Here is a 22402-nt window from a genome sequence, read left to right on the forward strand (position 1 = left end):
CGACTGTCTCACCCGTGACGAAACATCCTTCCGGTTTCTTAGTATAAAGTGGTAAATTATCAAGAAAAGCGTTACTGAAAATCAAAGGGCGGTGCAAACATTTTCAATATATTTTGTAAAATTATTTTGATATTTCTAAGATACATTACCCATTTTTATATTGTTTTAAACAGATATTTCGCCGTATCCGATGAGATATTATTGGAAATTCTGGGTATTAAATTTTTGTATACTCGACTAGACCTACAACTTGATGTATGTCTCGCAAAAAGTATGTACAACATTTTTTATTTTGTAACACAGTGTTATTTGTAAAACAATTATATCGCTTGCCACATACCTAATGCAATAATAAAGGTGATGCAAACAACATAACCTCACTTTTTCGGCAGCCCTATTTGTCAGTATTTACTTGTACTACAAAAGTAATGTTTCGATTGCTTCATTTTTAAAATATTTTATCTAAAATATTTTGGGGAATAAAAAATTACGTTAATCTTTATGTCTAAAAAATTCTGGTAGCAACTTATATAGCTATTATATTTCTAAGCGTATAGTAATCTACTCCGATCGTAGTAGAATTCAAAGACAGTTATGTACGATAGACAACCCTTGAAATTGCATGCCGAACTTGTCAGAATAAGGGAAAACGTCAACGGGATGAGAACACCTGAATAGTCATTTCATTATGGCGTTCTATATGAATTAAATAGTACAGAATTTATAAATGATAAGTACGAGAGATGCCAATCTAGAATCAATGAAAAGGTTTTCAAGTAAGATATGTATCAGCTGTTCTATCCCAGCTGTGCTCACCTATCGAGGTGCTGCTACTTACTCCTTTTTTCAACGGAAAATAAGGAGGGTTTTACTCATTAGATAAAAAAAAAACGTAGTAGCTGCTATACAAAATAGAACCATTCTTTGCTTCATAGTCAAGATAAGTTCTCATTCCTTAATAGCAGTGCAGCTCAATTTTTTTTTAAATTGAAGCGCAAATCACAATACATATTCAAAAAAAATAATTTTTTAAATGTTCAAAAAGCTCCGAAGTTTTGCTTTAACATCACAATTAAATTTAAATTTATTCTAAAAATCTAGCACAACTTCAGCCAGCATCGGTTGATATATATTTCAATTATTATTTTCAATAATATGGCATTCAGGTCATCGTCACCAATTTTTTTTTACGATACGTAGTGAAAAATTTTGTCTAAAAAGGGTGGAGTCATTTCTTAAAAATTTTAATCGATGTTGCTGGCGACTCAAATGTTAGTCCAAATAAAATATTTGAATGACTTAGCGTCATTATTATCTAATCTAGGTCGATGCAAAGTTTCAGCAACTACTCGAGCGTTAATTTAGAACTGGTTGAGACCACGAAAAAGTACTTTAGGCTGGACTTGTGGAGAATTTCATGATGTTCAACTTCGAACTGAGGACGAAACTCGAGCAAGACATAAGAAGCGGGATGTTCTCGAAGTACTAGATTTTGGTATTGAACATCTCAAGACGCGCAAATGCACCTTATCAATACTCTTAATACCATTAACATAAATACAGGCGTAGGCAAGCAAAAAAAGGCGTATGCAAGCTTCCAAGTCTCAGCCCTTTTATTCATATTACATTTTTAAGTAAATGACGGGTTATAAACTGCAATTATAAACTGAACAGTATCCGGCGAGCCTTGCAGATAGTTTGAAGGAACAAGGCGCATGTACTATTATTTATACTTAGATCAAGTAAAAAGTCAAGCCTACCTAGACAAAAAGGTTCCCTAGTTCTACAAAGAAAATACTACCTGCCTTAAAAATATGCTCTTGCGTGAAATATACCTGGGTTTGAGAAAACGACAATAACAATTTTTTATATCTAATAACCCTTCGAAAATCTACCTGTAACTAACTGATATACGAATACTAACACATATGTACCAGTAGGGTACTTAAGTATTAAATGGATATATTTACTTGAATGTTTATAACTTTTGTATTAGTACATCGATTTTGTTGATTGAAAGCTTATTTTTTTTTTTGTAATAAAACAGAGCTTAGAGAGAAAAAAAATCTGCAAAAAAATAAAAAATTTTCGAGATCCTTCCTCGCAAAATACAAATTTTTTTTTTATTTTTACAAAAAAAAATGAAACAATTCGTAATGATTGTTCGTTATCTTTGAATCTGCAGGGCCTAGCAAAATGTATTCTATGCACAGTTTATAGCAAATTTTATTGCCTTTTAAAAGCTTCAAACCGTTTTTTGTTTTTTTTTTTCTTTGGAAAAAGCCGTTATTCATAAATATCTCCAAAACGTTACCATAGAATTAAAAATAATCTTGATTTTCGGAATCAGGGGGTGATTTTACACAGGAATATTATAGTGGCGTCTCTGGTGCAGGAAAAAATGGAAATTGTGATCCAGTGTTATTTGGAGATTACGAATGTGATAAGATTATTGTTCAGCCCCATTCATGAAAGGTATGAAGCAGGCATGCTTAACCAACGAACCGATATCATTTCGTTACGATAATTAACGTTAATAAACGAAACAAAGTCATTTCGTTTGGTTTATTAACGTTAAGAACGTCAAATTAACGAAATGATTTTGTTTTGTTTCCTGCCATATCTAAACGAAATCAAATCGTTTATGTTGATTATTAATTTCAAACTATGCTGGCAAAGCTGCTTGATGGCGGAGTCATTAAAGGTGAAAGCATTAGCCAAGCTGATTGCAAGTTTTCTCATGAATTTTGACAGTACGAACATTTCTCAGAGTATTATTGACATTACCACCAACGAATTACACAAACAAATTACATGGAGTTTGTGTGTATGTCCGCTCGCTGTTACCACCTTACGGCTTCACCATGGCTATGGCATTGCCAGCACAATTCAAACATAAAGTATCACGTTTTTGTTAACGTTTTTAACGTTAACGAAATCTTTTCATTTCGGTTAAAAACGAGATACAATTTATCTTGATAATTTCTTTATCGATAATATTTCGAAGTGTTTCAACGGAAACGGTGGAAATTTTTTGATAAACGATTAGCTTAACGTTAAGGTGCATCCCTGGTATGAAGTCTTCGGCACAGCCGATGACAGTCCCATCCTTACTTGTTTTATTTATGCTTAGAATGCAGTTCCCAGGGAACTGAAAGTATATGTATGTAATACACTTAGTTTGTAAGATTAGTGTATGTATGTATTTTAGTTTATAGAAGTTCTGTATAAAGGAAACACCTTTTTAATAAAGAAGAGAATTCAATGTTTGACTACAATTCTAACAACACACTATCTAAAACTTATTTATTATAAGGCGTGAACAGAGTTGCGTGGCTGCAAAAATTCTAAACAAATATTCTACAACATATGTACATATGTGCTGGCACCTGATTGGTGTTGGTCGTCAAACAAATTCCCTTCACACTATATCCAGTCTATGAGGTCTTTATTGACCAGCTAGTTCAACCTAACCAAACCTTTATATAGAATGAAGTTAGATTAGGTAAATACTCCCGTTCTTTAATCGCTAATGTAGCAACACGACTCGAGAAACAGTGGAGAAACATAGTCTTATCAAACAAAATGGGCTTTGGTTATCAAATTTTAAAAAATGATAATTCTCCAACAGGTCCCTTATGTATTTCTCTAATGGGATCGTTATGTGAATTGAATTTGCACTGCTTCTCTATCATTCTCGACTCGATTACTACTTCTTTAGATTACACTAGTTATCTAACGTGCTAACAAAAATTTCTCTTACGTGGTTGAGGGGATATTTCGTGAAGTACTCTTCGTGCTTCGTACTCATTTAATGAGCTTTCGCAGAGTTTAGTAACATTTTTCTGTTCTTGATTAAATGCTCCCGAGATCATGTTTTGGTTCGAGTTGTATAACGGTCAAATGTGTGGTAAGTGCACTTACTTTGACAGAAATCGTTGGTGATTTATCCGACATAGTGCCAGTTGGCGTTAATTGGAGATGGCGAAAACGGCGCTAGGAACGCATGCATGCTAAAGTACTGTTTTTGGAAGTGTAGAATAATACAATCATAGACCCATTAAAGTGAAGGATACCGGGCTAAATTATCAGATATTAGAGTATAAGAACTTCAATAACTTGGAAATACTTTATAAATAAATATAAATAAATATAAACACACATTTTTAAACTTCAAAAATCAATATACACTTTTTATTCTTAGCAAATCATGATAACAGACAACAAAAAGATAATTATGGCCAATGCTTTACATGAAATAAATTATTTTAGTACTTAAAGTGAACAATTTAATGCTTAAGCATAAAAACGTCTTGAGTCGAGTAAATGAGTATAGCAAAAAGATATTTTAACTGCCAAAATAATATAGCCCTGTCACAAGATATACCAATTTCTTCTAAAATTTCTATTAATGACGACACTTAAGTCATTTCAGCGTGAGATGTTATCGTACTTGTTTTCGAAGCGGCATTCCAGCATTCCATATCAGTACAAGAAAATAATCATTCAAATGTTAGTTGGGAATTTATGTGAGGGAATTTTTCCTAATTACCATTATGGGCGACCACCATGGTGTGATGGTAGCGTGCTTGTCTACCACAGTTTCTGAAGTCATGTTCCGAAGCAAGGAACACCAAAATATTTTATACAAGCTTTTTCTAAATAGGGTCGCCTCTCGGCAATGGTTTGGCATTCCATAGGAGTGTATTTCTGTTATGAAAAGCTTCTTAGCAAAAATTCATTTGCTTTGTAGGTCTCGTTTTTCCAATTTGTAGAGAAAATCCCTTCGAAGGTATATCGCGCCTAGTATTAATTATTAACCTTATCAAACGCTGTTTAATATCAGCAGTAGAGAAAATAATTTCTTCCATATTGCTATGGAAAGTTTTGATAAGCCTCTTGTTCATTCATAACGGTTAAAGTAATGTAACCAAACCAAGCAGCGGTATTCATACGATAACAGGAAGCCCGAATCCGCATACCACGAACACACCTATGTATATGACAAATCTACCAAATCTAAAACTTTTCTGTCCCTCGGATTTTACTATAGACAGAAAATGTTAAAGAATTTATTTAGCATATGTGCATTTAGTTTGTCCTATTGATTATAGGATTAGTGATTTTTATTTCAAAAGAAGTTGGAAACATATTTTTTAAATTTTTTATTTTAATTTCAGGCACTGAAGTATCGTCATCAGAAATATTTTCACTTTTTTTGACAGTTTTCTGAGGGAACAAAGTAAGATCGATCGAGTTTGCTTTAAGTAAAACGAATGCATATTAAAAAACGAAATCTGTGGTCTCGAATTCAATGTACATACCATCTTTATACGAAAAAGGTGTAAGCGTAACTTTTGCTCGGGACTATGCTTTTTATGTTGGCACATCTCTAATTTTTCTTGTTTCCTATGTTTTTTTGATTGTTCGATAGTTGAATAATTGACGTACATACATATATTAGAATGATTTTCCGTCATCCCTTGTCAAATTTGGTTTTGGAGACAAATCGATTTCGTTGTTGTGCCATCTTCAGCTTAATTTTTAGTTATGCTCCGTTAATAACGTTGGTCTTGTATTTATAGGTCGTAGAGTAGGAGTATGGCGAAAACAGGGGATTAAGTATGCGTATGTGATTAGTGTGCAATAGGGTGTATTACTAAAAAAAAACTGAAAATGTGCCCACCGTGTTCGAATACTTAATTCGTGGATATACTGTAAAAACAGCGAAATTTGTATTTTGTTCTTATGCGAACATTGATTTGAATGAGTGATACATTGCTGTAATGGTAATCACTCAGGACACAACTCATCAGAAATAGTTATTAACTTATCTGACTACGTTTTTAACGAAGTTTTACAATAAACCGTGCCATATGCAATGCACGGATTTTAGCACTTTATTGGTAGATCTACCAACTTTTTGACCCATTTTCATTTTCTACCACTTCTACCACCAAAGCCCAAAAATCTACCAACATTTCAATATGTTCGCATTGAAACCAAATACTGCGATCATTAGGTAAACGTATTTAATTGCCGAGCACACCCAAATAACATTAAGAGGTCACCCACTAATCAAACTAACCAATTTTGAAAAATTTGTGCACAAATTCAGACAAGAAATAAATTTGTTTATGAAAAAAATTTAGTAAATGAGCACGCAAATATTTTCCTGAGCTATTTTCATCAGTTTTTTTGTGAACGAAATGATTTTGAACGAAAATAAAAAAAAGATAAATGCAAAAGTAAAAATGGAAAATAAGGTACATACATACATATATAAAACATTAGCTGCATAACAGGGTACCGAAAATCTATTTTTCAAATCAGTCAAACTCAGGGGCACATTTCCAACTTCTTTTACTTCATACTTTGTATTAAGCTTTAGTGTACATTCAGAAAGTGTGACTTTTTCGCCGATCAGTTTGTGGGGTTAGTTGAGGCAGATAGGAGTTTTTTTATCAGTTTGATCTGTTTTGGGTGTTTATATATCGTTGTGTATTTTTATGTTGTTCCTGCGTAATGGCAGTAGTTTTTGGAAACTAGTTTCAAAGGTTCAAATATTGTGTCTGAAATAGTGTTTGCCTTTCCTTTTATTATGCTATCGTCGAACTTTTCAATGAGTTTTTTTTTCAAAACGATGTAGATATTCAGCCGTTTCAAACAAATCTTTTGTATCTTTTTGCAACCACATTGAAAAGTTTTATATAGATGCAAAAGTAGACTTCTAAAAAATTTGCTCCTGATATTAATATTAAAATGGTCGGCATAGCAATTTTAAATTTTTTCATACTATTGTACGGGAAGCTTTGATCTCTCGTGTTATAATATGTATAACTATGCCAGGAGATATTGTAGAAACAATCTTTGATATATTTTTGTAGAGGATTGAACGTTTTAGTAAAAATGAAATACATGCAATTCCTAATAAATCTACCTGTTCAAAAGGTTACCAAGGACAAAAGTTACTTAATCAACAAATATAGCGATTATTATGTAGAGCATACAATTCTCTATACGAAAATGTAAACAGATTTTTCGCACATTAACCCGTAAGCGGACAACCTTAATATTAAGAGGCTCATAGTTTTAGAGTCCCATTTTTGCACTCAAGCAAATTTTTAGAGCGCGGCTCAGAAGAAAACGCAAAATAAAATACAATTTTATAAGCTCTAGTAAGAATATTTACATATAAATTCGACAATTACATCCTTAGCTGTTTCTTTGCCCATATTCCTATTAGTAGAATCTAACTAAAAGAATTTATTTTGGCGCTTAAGTATCGATTATTTTGTGGTCATAAGAAAGTAGGTATACAAGTCACAACTATTCCTTGACTAAGGCCAATTATTGGTTATAACCACACTTTACTTTTGATCGAAGGGATATACAAAAATAAAATTTTAAGGAGTTTATTACTATCTATATTCTATTAAGATTTGCTGGTAGATGAAGTGTTTGTGGACGTAGTCGTGGTTGTGCGTACCGTCACCTTTTTCACAACTTTTTTACCGCTGACATTATTTTCGGTAGTTTTACTAGTGCTGCTTATAGTTGTGCTAGTACCATTGTTCTTAGAAACTTTGACATTGTTAGTGTTGGTGCTACTGCTGCTTGTACTACCACCAACTGCCAATATCAAAGTCCGACGCGGAGGCATGCGTTCATTGACGGCATCCAAATCTTTGGCTTCAGCGAACGAAGTAATTTGTTGCGAGGTGCCCAAAGTTTGAAGAGCTGTAATAAGAAAAAAACTTACATTAAAATATTGCATTGAAAACAAAACCAAAGCTAGTCATATATTTCCTATATTAAGAGTTTTTCAAAGCATCTCCGATGAAAAGTACCGTTTCTCGTCTCAAATTGGGACTATTTTCTCCGAAACTAAAAATTCTTAACTTTTATTTTTTTTACTGTAAAAATTTAAGTAAAAACTATAACAGTTCTTTTGCTTTTGGAATAGTAAGTAAACAATTTTTCAGACAACCTGCCATGGCTGCGCAGATAGATCCATTTCGAAGGGTGCTAAGCCTTCATCATCAGTACGCTTTAGGCACGCTGCGCTAACCATTTAGCTATACAGCGGTGGTTTGTTTGACTGATAAATTGCTACTTCTATTCCTTCTTACTTACTTTTTATATTTATTCAGCGTTGTGCCATCTGTTGCAAATCACTGATAATGCTGGATTTGTTTATTGTCAATTACTTTGTTTGACATTCCCAAGTGCTTATGGTTTATTAACAATTGTTTTTGTTTTTATCGGCCTATTGATAAATGATTCAAGGTTCGATTCGAGCTCAAGGCCAGAACAATACTTTTTTCTAATAATAATTATTGTTATTTTTTAATTTTTCTATAATTGAAAAATTTTATTATGTTTTTGGAATAGTAAGTAGAAAATTTTTCAGACAACCTTGGCAACCTTCGAAATGGATCTATCTGCGCAGCCATGACAGGTTGTCTGAAAAATTGTCTACTTACTATTCTAAAAACAAAATACAATTTTTCAATTATAGAAAAATTAAAAAATAACAATAATTATCATTAGAAAATAATTATTGTTCTGGCCTTGAGCTCGAATCGAACCTTGAATCATTTATCAATAGACCGATAAAAACTATAAGAGTTCTTATTCAATTCTAGAACTATACATAATCGGAGGTAATCATAAATTTCTTTATTATCTATAATCTAAAAATCTTATAAAATAAAGTCGCTAAATGTCAATCTATGCCCATCACTCCACACACAAGGCTCCGATTTTAAAACGTTTTTTTACATTTGAAAGCTTAGCTACGCGGGATGGGTATTTTAAATATAATCTGAAGGTGTACATTATAGGGGCGTTGAAAGTTGCCAAAATGTAGTAAAAAAGCATAAAATTTTTGTATACACAGCTACATATAAAATCAAAACGAATGTATCGATTGGAATATTTCTTCCTTGCAGTAAAACTTTGAAATATTTACCTTCGTTCTGCATCTAAAAAATACTTGATTATTTGCTAATAGTATGAGCAAAATTGTTTAAGCAAAAGTACCATGTTTACCAAAAAATGTAGTGCGTGTGTTTGTTGGCTGTGAACTGTGCGAACAAACTTGCGCTGAGTGGGAGATTGTTTCTTCACATACGTATATACACAGCATTCGTTAGCGTTATTTAACTGAGAAGAGCTCACAGAGTATATTAATTTTGTTCGCATAACGGTACCCCGTAACGGCATAAACTAATCGAGATAGATATAGACTATCGAAATGATCTGGTCGAAAAAAGAAATTCATTTAGCCATGTCCGTCCGTCCGTCCGTCCGTCCATCCGTAAACACGATAACTTGAGTAAATTTTGAGATATCTTAATGAAATTTGGTATGTAAGCTCCTGGTCACTCATCTCAGATATCGAAAAACCGAAAAAGTGCGATAATTCATTACCAAAGAAGGATAAAGCGATGAAACTTGCTGAGTATGTAATGTTCGGTTACACCCGAACTTAGCCTTCCTTACTTGTTTTTACTTATTTTTTTGAAAAAAATTACGAATGCAAAAAATACTCTAGTAGTTCTTTTGTGGTACGGCTTAATATCTTACCATTTCGTAGAGAATCTTTGCCGCCAGAAAGTGCCCCTACAGGTAACGCTCCAGTCGGTGTTAGTCCCTTCAATTGCAGTACTGATTCAGATTCCTCCCTGTATTTAAAAGAAAAGGAAAAAACTAAACATTTACATAAATACATACACACAAGTTATTGAAGATCTGTATTTGTTACCGTTCTGATTAAACTTTGCAATTTTAACTTAGTTCTACCCAGTTGCAGCAATATATGACAATAGATATAATATAATTTAACCACATATGCTGTTGGCTTCAAAAAGAGGTCTTACTGGTTGGGAACATATTTTTTATTTGAGGACAATGCTGGTTTTTAAAATTATTGTTTATGGAGGAAAAACTCATTGAAACAAAAAAATATTTTAATCGAGCGACATAATAACAACACGAGTTTTATACAAAGCTCTGTTAATTGGATATAAAAACTCCCCAATATTCTAAACATTTGCTGATTTAAAATTGAGTAGTTGCGTGCAAAAAATGATCAAGGACAGAATATCCGATGTCTCCGAAGAGGTCTCATTTTATACCCACACCAAATATTTTTTTATATCTCTGAAACTGACTTTGTGACAACGCAAAATGTAAAACTTTTTGTTTTTAAAATAAAATAATTAAAAAAAATTTTTAGTTAAACGGTTTTATTGAAAACAATACATACATGAAGTAATAATAATGTAACGAATATTAACAGCACTAAGGGATTCTACCATCTCTAAGCCGATGCTAAGCAGTGATTCAAGTCACATCAATAATTCAATCATCATGACTACACAAATGTACGTACACGCAGCAGAGAAGCAACACATGCAGATATCTTATCTGAGATATGCAATTATAATTGTGGAAGTGTCGCTCACAAACACACGCGCATATGAGAGCTATACACGTACATCTGTAGTTATAATTATAGCAGATAACCAACTAGTAGATTCTGGAACAGAAGCGCCTAGAAGATGCAACGAGGAAATCAAAAAGTATAAAAGGCATGAACAATAGAGGCGCTGAAATCAGTTTTCGATTAAGCACGCTATCTGTCGGGCAATAGTACAGTTATTTATTGTGAAGTACTTTAATAAAGGCCATTTTGCATTATTGAAAAGTGGAGTTATTTATTCAACAGTTTAGTGATTCGAACTTAGTAGAAGGTTGCAAATAAGAGGATTTGCAGTAAATTCGTTACAATTGGTGTCAGAAGAGGAATTGTTGAATAAATTCCGAAGATTGCGAATACAACTTGGACATGGCAAAGTTGATGGAGTTGAAGATCCAGCAACTGAAGAAGGAGTTGGAGAGCCGAGGATTGAATACAATGGGCAATAAGATCGAACTTCAAGCACGGCTACGAGGTAATGGAGTCGCAAGGAATTGATGTGGACGAGTATGTCTTTTATCCTGATGGGGACGAGACAACAACAACAATTGAAGAGAAGAACGGAAGTCCGAGTCTAGTCGCAAGCGGCGAGAATAATGCGATGTTGGCTTTGTTATCACAGATATCGGCAAAAATGGAAACCCAGGAAACACGCATAACAGAAATGTCATCACAAATATCCACAAATATGGCATCCCAACTGGAATCGCAAGAGACACGCATAACATCTAAGATTGAAGCACAAGAAACGCGTATGTCAGAATATCGACACAAATTACATCCAAGATGGAAACTCAACTGGAAGAACAGAAAACGTATATGTCATCTCAACTGGAATCGCAGGAGAACCGTATAACATCGAAGACTGAAGCACAAGAGGCACGAATATCCGAAATGTCGGCACAAATATCAGCGCAGATCTCTGCACAACTGGAAGAGCAAGAAGGACGTATTTCTTCGAAGATGGAGGCGCAAGATACAAAAATTTTGCAACTTGAGAACAAAATAGATGCCGATATTGAAACATTGCGAGGTCATATACAGGAGTTGCAACTAAATCGCACAGTTATTTCAGCAAGCAATACGAAGGTAAAAAATCCATCTTTTGACGGCTCTGTTCCTTTCCAGGTGTTTGTTTGAGAAGACCGCAGCAGTGAACAACTGGAGTGCTGAAGATAAAGTTGCTGCACTATTCGTGGCATTGAAAGGATCTGCTGCTGATATCCTACAGACTATTCCCGAGGGGGAGCGGAACAACTACGAAACATTGATGAGTGCTCTAGAGAGGCGATACGGAAGCGAACACAGGAAACAGAATATACCAAATGTAGCTATTGAACCGCTTCCAAAGGGCTGGTGAAACATTGCAAGAGTTTGCGTCGGATGTTGAAAGGTTGGCACATTTAGCGAATGCGGACGCACCCGTGGAATACACTGAAAGGGTAAAGATTCAGAGCTTTATAAATGGCATATGGGACGTCGAAACAAAGCGAGGTACATACGCAAACCCAAAGTCAACATTCAGACGCGTCCAACGCTTTTTTTTAATTGTCTGATCAACGCCTTAGATTGATGAGGAGTGTGATGATTAGTACCCAAAACCTACCTAATTATTTTCTAGGTTTTAGTATTATTATTATTTCATGTAAGTATTGTTTTCAATAAAACCGCTTAACTTAAACGTTTTTTTTAATTATTTTATTTTCAAGTTTTTAGTCTTTATTTAATTGCTCATTCCTATTTAGTTCATTTAGTGACTCATTATTACAAGGACTCTATCCTGACAATTTGTTACAATCTAAATCCCCAATACATAATCCTTCCAAAGACCTTACTCGACTCTGCGCCACGTATGCTTGTCCCTCCTCCAACGCCAAAATATTGTGACGAATATGAATGACACTAAGTGATACTCACATCCCTAGTCTGATGCTAAGTAGATGAAGTCACAACAACAATAAAGCAGACATTACGTACACGCAGCGGAGAAGAGATGCACAAACACATGCAAATATCTTATCTCAGATGCTCCTAAAGGTATGTAATTATAATTGTGAAGTGTCGCTCACACATACAAGCGCATGGGGTATGAGAGAAGCAATAAAAATTATACATCTGTAGTTGTAGCTGAGAAATTTATAACTAACTAGTAAGTTCTGGAATTAGAAAAGCCTAGAAATATGCAACGAGGAAATCAGACAGTATAAAAAGGCGACAACATTAGAGGCGAGAATCAGTTTCATTTAAGCTATCAGTCAGTTTGGTTATTGAGCAAGCTAATTGCAAAGCATAAGTGTTATTGTGAAATAGTTTAATAAAGGCCATTTTTCCATTATTCAATATTGGAGTTATTTATTCAACAGTTTAGCGATACGAACGTTAGCAGAAGATTGCAAATAATGGGAATTGCAGTAAATTCATTACAATTGGTGTCAGAAGAGGAATTGTTAAATAAATTCCGAAGACTTCGAATACAACTTGGACATGCCAAAGTTAAGCGAATTGGAGATCCAGCAACTGAAGAAGGAGTTGGAGAGCCGTAGATTGAATACAACAGGCATTAAACTAGAAATACAGGAACGCCTACGACAGGCAATGGAATTAGAAGGAATTGACGTGGAAGAGTATGTCTTTCATCTTGAGGGCGAGGAAACAAAAAAATGGAAGAGACAGTTACGCAGAAAGATAGGAGCACAGACTTGAACATGATTTTGGCTACAATATCTGCACAAACATCGACAGTAACATCAATGTCGTCGCAAATGTCAGAAATGTCGTCAGAAATAACATCGAAGATTGAAGCACAAGAAACGCGTATGTCAGAAATGTCGACACATATTACATCCAAGATGGAAACTCAGCTGGAATCGCAGGAGAACCGTATAACAGCGAAGATTGAAGCACAAGAGGCACGAATATCCGAAATGTCGGCGCAAATTTCAGCACAGATATCATCGCAGATCTTTGCTCAACTGGAAGAGCAAGAAGGACGTATTTCCTCGAAGTTGGAGGCGCAAGATACAAAAATTTTACAGTTTGAGGAAAAAATCGAGGCCGAGGTGGATGCTTTGAGAGGACGTATCGAGCAGTTGCAACTGAACCGCCCAGCAGTTTCAACGAGTAATCCATAGGTAAAAACACCATCCTTTGACGGTTCTGTTCCTTTCCAGGTCTTCAAGCTACAGTTTGAGAAGACCGCAGCAGTGAACAACTGGAATGCGGAAGATAAAGTTGCTGCACTGTTCGTGGAATTGAAAGGGCCTGCAGCGGAAGTCTTACAGACGACTCCAGAGTACGAACCGAACAGTTATGAAGCATTGATGGCTGCTGTAGAACGACGTTATGGAAGCGAGCATAGAAAACAGATATTCCAAATTGAGTTGCAAAACCGCTACCAAAAAGCAAATGAGACATTGCAGGAGTTTGCTTCGAATGTTGAAAAGTTGGCGCATTTGGCAAATGCGGACGCACCCGTGGAGTACACCGAGAGGGTAAAAATCCAGAGTTTTGTAAATGGAATACGAGATGTGGAAACGAAGCGGGCTACATATGCGAATCCAAAACTAACATTGGCAGAAACGGTATCACATGCTCTGATTCAGGAAACAGCGCCGCTTCTGTGTAAGCCAGTTTTCAAAGCACGCCGTGTGGAAGTAGAAAGGCCAGAGTGGGTAGACGCGATATTAGAGGCGCTGAAAGGATCGCAAAAGCGGAAGCCCGGTCACATTGCACGTCATTGCGATCTTGATCCTAGTGGTTTCAACAGCATGGGTGGTCTTAATAACAAAGCTGGTGGGGATGAGCAAGAGCGAGCCAGATGTAGAGATCGAGAGCTAGCTCCAGCTATTTAATATCCAGTGATATCTGTGTCGCAAATTGGTAGAAAATCGAGCAGCCTTACCGTCAGAGGGATCGAATGGGCCAAATAAAGCAAAACCAAAAGTACGTGCGAGAGAAACACTGGCATTGACAAAACATAATGGACGCGCGAAAACGGAGCAACGAATTTCCGAAAAACAATGCGAGGGTAGTTTCAAGCCGGAGCGCACTACTGTTGTGAAACGTGGGAACGATACTGATTATGCGAAGCCAATCCGTCAATCACAAGCTCTACGAAGTAGTTCATTGGCCAAAAAACAGAGTGTGAGGGAACGGGCCACGGTAATGAGTAGTAAGATCAAACACTGGCGTGACAAGAACTTTAATTCGGAAGGTTTCTTGGAGGGAGATTTGGTACTGCTATACAACCCTCACCGGCGGAAAGGTGTTCCATCCAAGATTCGGTGCAGTTGGGAAGCCCCGTACAAAGTTGTGAAGAAGATCTGTGATACCATCTACCGCATACAAACCACTGGGAAACCATGGAGTAGAAGAGTGGTACATTTGGAGATGCTAGCGGCGTTTAGATCGGGAGATTTGTCTGATCGGGACGATCAGACTTAAGTGGAGGGCAGTGTTACGAATATTAGCAACACTAGGGGGTACTGCCATCTCTAAGCCGATGCTAAGCAGCGCCTTGTATGCACATACATAAATCAGTTATTATGTATCTACATAAACGAATCAATCATTATGTCTACACATATGTACGTACACGCAGCGGAGAAGAGATGCACAAACACATGCAGATATCTTATCTGAGATGCTCCCGAAAGTATGCAATTGTAATTGCGGAAGTGTCGCTCACAAATACGCGCGCATATGAGAAGCTATACACGTGCATATGTAGTTATAATGGCAGTAACTAAGTAAATTCTGGAATCGCCTAGAAGATGCAACGAGGAAATCACAGAGTATAAAGCACCAAAGGTAGAGGCGCTACAATCAGTTTTGATTAAGCACGCAATCTGTCGGGCAATAGTAGAGTTATTTATTGTGAAGTACTTTAATAAGGGCAATTTTGCAGTATTAAATATTGGAGTTATTTATTCAACAGTTTAGTGATTCGAACTTAGCAGAAGGTTGCAAATAAGAGGATTTTCAAGTAAATTCGTTACAATATTTTAGGTAACTGATTGCTTTATCATGATAGCATCAAATTAGGTTAGGTTGAAATGGCAGGTCCATGAGAACTTCACATAGACTGAATGAGTCTGTAGTGTTACCAGAAGTTTATTTTAACGACCAAACTGAAAAACTCTATCAAAAACCAGGATCTATGTTATAAAATAACTCCGTCCTATTGGCAAATATTCAGCCTAATTTAAAGGCATGTGAAGCCAGAAGGCAGTGTCCAGTCAGAATACCCGTCATGAGTCTACAGTCCTTTCTTTTTAATAATAGAAGCAACTTTACTAGTCTAAGGTTGTAAAACATAATTTTCGACACTTTACAGCCCCGCGCCTGAACCCACGCCTTTCCCGCTTGGTCGATCATGTGCACCTCTCGCCTTCTCTTAATCTTGCCCAATCGAATTGGGACTTCTACGGAGCAAGCATCAAGGGATGCCCCCTTTTTAGCTAGTTCATCTGCTTTTTCATTCCCATCTATTCCCGTATGCCCTGGGGCCCAATATAGATGTATGCTTCTCCCTCTCCCGATTCTTTTCAGAGGCTGCTTACACTCTAACACACTTTAGATGCTTTGCTATGCGAGATTATTGCCTTAATTGCTGCTTGACTGTCAATATAAAAGTTACCACTGTTGCAGTTTAAACTAGTATCCTCCAGTGTTTCTACAGCTTTGGTTACGGCTAACGAAAAGCTACAGTAATCTGTCAGCTTATATGATCTGTTTATTCCCAGATCAGCACAGTATACTGCAGACCCTACTTCTTCCACTACTTTGGAACCATCTGTGTACACATGTATCGCCTCGTCCGCCATGTGAGCACCCTTAAGCCAACCATACACCTCTATTGTGGCCTTAAGATCTCCCTCGAAGCGCAGATAAGGAATCAGGTAGTCTGCTTGTCCTGTAATTGATGACGCTATACTACTATGGGCGTATGGGCGGCGCTCATGTTGCCCTGAGGCACTGAGAGGCAATTGTTAACGCTATGTTCTTTGGTACCAGGTCTACAGGTGGAATGTGCAGAATGACATACAGTGCAGCAGTCGGGGTTGTTTTCAGGGCTCCCGTAATGCTAAGCATTAATAGTCTGCATACCCCCTCTAATTTTTTGAAGTAAGTTGTTTTTTGTGTGGCTTTCCACAGAACAAGAACTCCATATTATAGAATAGGGTTTACAATCACTGTAAAACCCCAATGAGAAAAAGAGGGCGATCAACCCCACGTTCACCCCAGCATTCTTTTACATGCATAAAGTGTCGCTGAGGTCTTCTTCACCCTCTGTTCCACGTTGAGCTTCCATAACAGCTTACTGTCTAGGGTGATTCCTAGATATTTTGTGCAAGGTTTCCCCTGCAGGGTCACACCTCCTAACTTAGGCCTGGTCCAGTTACATCAAATTTCTTTTATTAATTTGACTTTTTAAATTCTGTTGTGAAATGTTTTCTTAGTTTTTACCAGAATATGGAAAAACACAATTCACTTTTACAGTTTTGTACAATCCATGTTTCAAAAAAAATTCAAAATAATAAAGTATGTTAGAGTGTTATTTGGTGTATTGTATATTGTACAAAACCGTACAAAACTTGAATTGTACGTTCAAATATGCGAAACCAGCAATGTAGCGTAGGAAATAATGCAACTGTGCAATTTTGCAGGGCAAAACTATAAGCTTATTTTGGAAAAAGTTATAGAAATGTTATTTGTGAAATTGGTTACTAAGTATAATTTTAAGATTATATGTGGAGACTTTTGGCCTTGGTTTTTTTCAAAAGTTTTTCGGCATTATTTTTGGGTCTTCTTCGGTATCCGCTGAGGATCTTCTCAGGCCCATAAGGGGTTAGTTGGGGAACTTCTCACGATAATTTCGTACTGTTTGGAAATCCTATGGGATATTTTTGGAAATATTTTTTAAAATTGTTATCGGTTGTCGACGTGTTATCGAAATGCTTTCGGCGAACGTTATTAGTTATCGAAATATTAGAGATTTGCTATTAACGAGTTATCGGTTTCAAGCTCGATGTTGCCGAGGCCCCGATAACTAGTCCATAACCGAAAGCAACCCGATAACTTACGATAACATGCCTATGACAAACCAGTGCCGATTACGAACTGATAGCACAAACAGAGAACACATCGTTAACACACCTATAACCGATTTTTCGTCGACAACAAATCGGTAAAACGCTGGAAATAAAAATTCGATAACAAATCTCATCACTTTCCAAAAAGAGCAAGCAATCTTAACATTATACTAACTTCTTTCAGAAATAAAAGCCCGAAATAGTATTAAAATTTTTTCCCGACTACTTAAGCTAAAATATTTGTCTTACGTAACCAAGGTACAAAACGCACCGACACGTTTCCGAATTGTACGCCTGTATTATTCCCCATATTTCATTGCCAGTATTGTTTAAATATGATAAAAAATTTTAAATTTGTTTTGTAATTCAAAAATCTAAAATTTCTTAACCAAAAAAGCAGCAAATCAATTTTCCAAGGCCAGAAAGTAGTATAAAACAAATACTATTGCTTTTATTATCTGAAAATTGGTTATTCATAAGATGTTTTATTTTAACATTATAATAAAATTTTAGTGTAAAAATGATTTCAAGCATAAAAGCAGTGTAAGTCAAACAATTCTGTGAAAAAAGAATATAAAAACAGTAAATTTCATTTACTGCTTTCAGATATACAAAACATGAAGGCATTTCGCGTCTAATTTCGGGCTCCGAAAAAGATCATATGATAACGGCTTTCCATAAAGTCATTTATAGGTCAAATTCATTAATTTTTCTTGTGTACCAAATCAATCAATTTAGTTAAAACAAACGTAAAACTCGCACTTCATATATCTCTGATTTCACTTTTTACACTTTACTGTTTTTTTGCTATGGGCGGCAGAATATACATAAATTAAACCTAACAGCACACGAAAGCATTTTGTTTTGTACCATTAATGGTTGAAATGAATTGTTTTGCATTGTTTTTTTTCTTTTTTTAAGTATATTTAACTAGATAATATTTTTTAAATTTTTTAAAATAATCCGAAATTTAACAAGTAAATTTAGACGATTCTAATTGTCACAACTGGTTGAAGCTTGTGAACAGCTGCCCTTTTGGTATGTGTAACTAGCAAAAAAAAATAAAAATAAAATAAAAAAATGTTAAGCACTTCCTTTATATAAATAGACAAAAATCAGCGAAAACTGTCTCCTTATATAAAGACATATTCTTGTTAAACTTTGATTTTTAAATTTTGTCATAGTAATTGCAAAATTATTTATGAGAGGTAAAAATATAAAAGTGGAGCGCACATTACTTGGATTGGAAAGGTGGTAGGAAAGGATATATTATTAGTCAATCAATTGCGCTCCACCTTAAATTTTTTTTATTTTATTTTTATTTTCTCCTTTTCTTACATTTTCTTGGTGTCTTAACCTATCTGTAAAGTGTTACGCTTGTAGCTCAATGAGAACTTATATAAAAATCAATCCCAAAATCACTCCGTTCCGTTTGATTTCTCTAAATATCTCAGTCCGTGAATTAAGTTTGAAATTTCAAGTATCTAGCTCATCGAGAAGTTACTTAAAAGCTGGTTTGAAAATTTTCAAATTCTTATCTAATTATTTCGATCCGTGCGCCACCAAAGGGATTTTTTTTCTTTTTGTTGCATTGTCACGGTGTTCTAACCTATGTGTAAAGTTTCACGTTTGTAGCTCAATGAGAAGTTACTTCAAAATCGATTGCAATATTTGTGTGAAAAGCGGACAAACATTCAACCGACCTAATATAAAGGAAGTAAAAATAGCCACATCTGTTAAGGCTAATGTACAATACATGCTTATACACCAGCGAGACCAAATCGGATGATTTCCCTCTTTGAGAATATTTACGTCGAAACTCAACGTGGAGAAGAGAGTGGCCTCGCGGCGGTTTACGCATGTAAAAGAATGCTGGGGTGAATGTGAGGTCTAACACCCTCTCTCTCTCATTTGGTATTTACAGCGATTGCTACTCCTATCCTATAGTATGGAGTCTTTGTTTGGTGGATAGCCACACAAAAATAATCTACCTCAAAAAATTAGGGAGCCATGCAGGCTATCAATGCTTAGCTCTACGAGAGCACTGAAAAGAACCCCGAAGGCTGCACTGTGTGTCATTCTGCAGGTTCTACCTGTAGACCTGGTGGCAAAGAACATAGAGTAAAAACAGCAACGAGGCTCAGTAATGGAAGGAATAGGGTATGCGGTATACTGATGATCAGGAAATAAACAGATCCTATCAGCTGCCAGATCACTGTCGCGTTTTTCAGGAGAAAGTTAGCAGTTAAAAGTGTGTTAGAAGTAGCCCCTGAAAAGTATCGAGATAGGGAGACGCATACATCTATATTGGGTTTTAGAGCAGATGGGAATAGGTGGGAATGAAAAAGCGGATGAGCTTGCCAAAAATGGCGTATCGCTCGAAACTTACTCCGTAGACGTCCCAATTAGATTTGGCGAGAAGTGCACATGATCGACCTACCGGCAAAGGCGTGGACCCAAGCGCGGTGGCGTAAAGTGTCGAAGCTCATGTGTAGGTCTTACAACGTTAGACTAACAAAGTTACTCCTATCATTAAAAAGAGAGGCCTACAAACTCGTGACGGGTATTTTGACTGGGCACTGCCTTCCTACGTTACATGCTTTTAAATTAGGCTTGGTCCGTGATGGCAGATGTAAAGTGCGGGCTGGAGAAGAAAACGATCAAACACGTTTTGTGCTGCTGCCCTGCGCTTACCAGGCTAAGACTCCAATAAATAGGGGCGGCACGGTTGTAAGATACAGAAGCAGCACGTGGCTCAGATCCTAGAAAGCTTCTAGTATTTGACAAGAGAACGGAATTGTTTTATAACACAGGTACTGGTTTTTGATAGAGTATTTCAGTTTGACCGTTAAAAAAACTTCTGGTAACATTATGTGAAGGCCTCACGGACCGGTCAGTTCAACCCTACGGAACTTATGTTGGAAATAGCTATACCATCTTTATAATATTATGCAAGTGAGTAAATAATTCTCCGAAATATTTTCTCGTTACCAAACACACTTGTTTCAATAAGCAAATTAAAATCAAGTTACTCACCTCAACACCGAGAAAACACGTGCCATTTTTCCAATCGCCCTTATCTTATTACGTATAATTTCTTTACGTAGTGCGGAGACAGTTGATGCTGTGAACAGAAATAAAAAAAAGAAGAAATATATTCTGTTTACTTAATTTTTTATACGATGCATAAACGATTTTAGCGTAGTAATTTGAAAGCGCTAGACAAAACAATTTTTAAGCGTTTTTAACCTCGCTATGCAATTTTATTTACAAAATAATTAAAAATTTATCATAAAAACAGATACACAAATGAAAAGATATGTAAACACAATTGTACAGTGTGTAAACGTTTGTTTTTGTTTGGAGTGATTATACTCAGTTGAGCAGAGCTCACAGAGTATATTAAGTTTGATTGGATAACGGTTGGTTGTACATATATAAAGGAATCGAGATAGATATAGACTTCCATATATCAAAATAATCAGGATCGAAAAAAAATTTGATTGAGCCATGTCCGTCCGCCCGTCCGTCCGTCCGTCCGTTAACACGATAATTTGAGTAAATTTTGAGGTATCTTGATGAAATTTGGTATGTAGGTTCCTGAGCACCCATCTCAGATCGCTATTTAAAATGAACGATATCGGACTATAACCACGTTCACTTTTTCGATATCGAAAATTTCGAAAAACCGAAAAATTGCGATAATTCATTACAAAAGAGAAATAAAGCGATGAAACTTGGTAGATGAGTTGGACTTATGACGCAGAATAGAAAATTAGTAAAATTTTGGACAATGGGCGTGGCACCGCCCACTTTTAAAAGAAGGTAATTTAAAATTTTTGCAAGCTGTAATTTGGCAGTTGTTGAAGATATCATGATGAAATTTGGCAGGAACGTTACTCCTATTACTATATGTACGCTTAATAAAAATTAGCATAATCGCAGAAGGACCACACCCACTTTTAAAAAAAAATTTTTTTTAAAGTAAAATTTTAACAAAAAATTTAATATCTTTACAGTATATAAGTAAATTATGTCAACATTCAACTCCAGTAATGATATAGTGCAACAAAATACAAAAATAAAAGAAAATTTCAAAATGGGCGTGGCTCCGCCCTTTTTCATTTAATTTGTCTAGGATACTTTTAACGCCATAAGTCGAACAAAAATTAACCAATCCTTTTGAAATTTGGTAGGGGCATAGATTTTATGACGTTAACTCTTTTCTGTGAAAATGGGCGAAATCGGTTGATGCCACGCACAGTTTTTATACACAGTCGTCCGTCTGTCCTTCCGCATGGCCGTTAATACGATAACTTGAGCAAAAATCGACATATCTTTAATGAACTTAGTTCACGTGCTTGAACTCACTTTATCTTGGTATGAAAAATGAAAGAAATCCGATTATGAACACGCCCACTTTTTCGATATCGAAAATTACGAAAAATGAAAAAAATGCCATAATTCTATACCAAATACGAAAAAGGGGATGAAACATGGTAAGGTAATTGGATTGTTTTATTGAAGCGAAATATAACTTTAGAAAAACTTTATAAAATGGTTGTGACACCTACCATATTAAGTAGAAGAAAATGAAAAAGTTCTGCAGGGCGAAATAAAAAACCCTTAAAATCTTGGCAGGTATTACATATATAAATAAATTAGCGGTATCCAACAGATGATGTTCTGGGTCACCCTGGTCCACATTTTGGTCGATATCTGGAACACGCCTTCACATATACAACTACCACCACTCCCTTTTAAAACTCTCATTAATACCTTTAATTTGATACCCATATCGTACAAACTCATTCTAGAGTCA

The 22402-nt window shown here is 35.7% G+C and overlaps 1 protein-coding gene across 8 annotated transcripts in view; it reads right to left on the reverse strand.

Annotated features, from left to right (window-relative positions):
• Positions 1-4163: 4163 nt before the first annotated feature.
• The window catches only part of CanA1 (Calcineurin A1), a 191280-nt gene continuing 173041 nt past the window's right edge, over positions 4164-22402 (reverse strand). For all 8 annotated transcript variants that reach the window (XM_067760331.1, XM_067760326.1, XM_067760327.1 and 5 more), the window contains 3 exons: positions 20617-20704; positions 9592-9689; positions 4164-7740 (listed from right to left, as the gene is read on the reverse strand). In XM_067760331.1, coding sequence (XP_067616432.1) covers positions 7436-7740; positions 9592-9689; positions 20617-20704 — 491 coding nt within the window. In that variant the 3' untranslated portion in view covers positions 4164-7435. The remainder of the gene's footprint in view (positions 7741-9591; positions 9690-20616; positions 20705-22402) is intronic.

The sequence above is a fragment of the Eurosta solidaginis genome, chromosome 1, assembly GCF_040869045.1.
Source record: "Eurosta solidaginis isolate ZX-2024a chromosome 1, ASM4086904v1, whole genome shotgun sequence".
Lineage (NCBI taxonomy): Eukaryota > Metazoa > Arthropoda > Insecta > Diptera > Tephritidae > Eurosta > Eurosta solidaginis.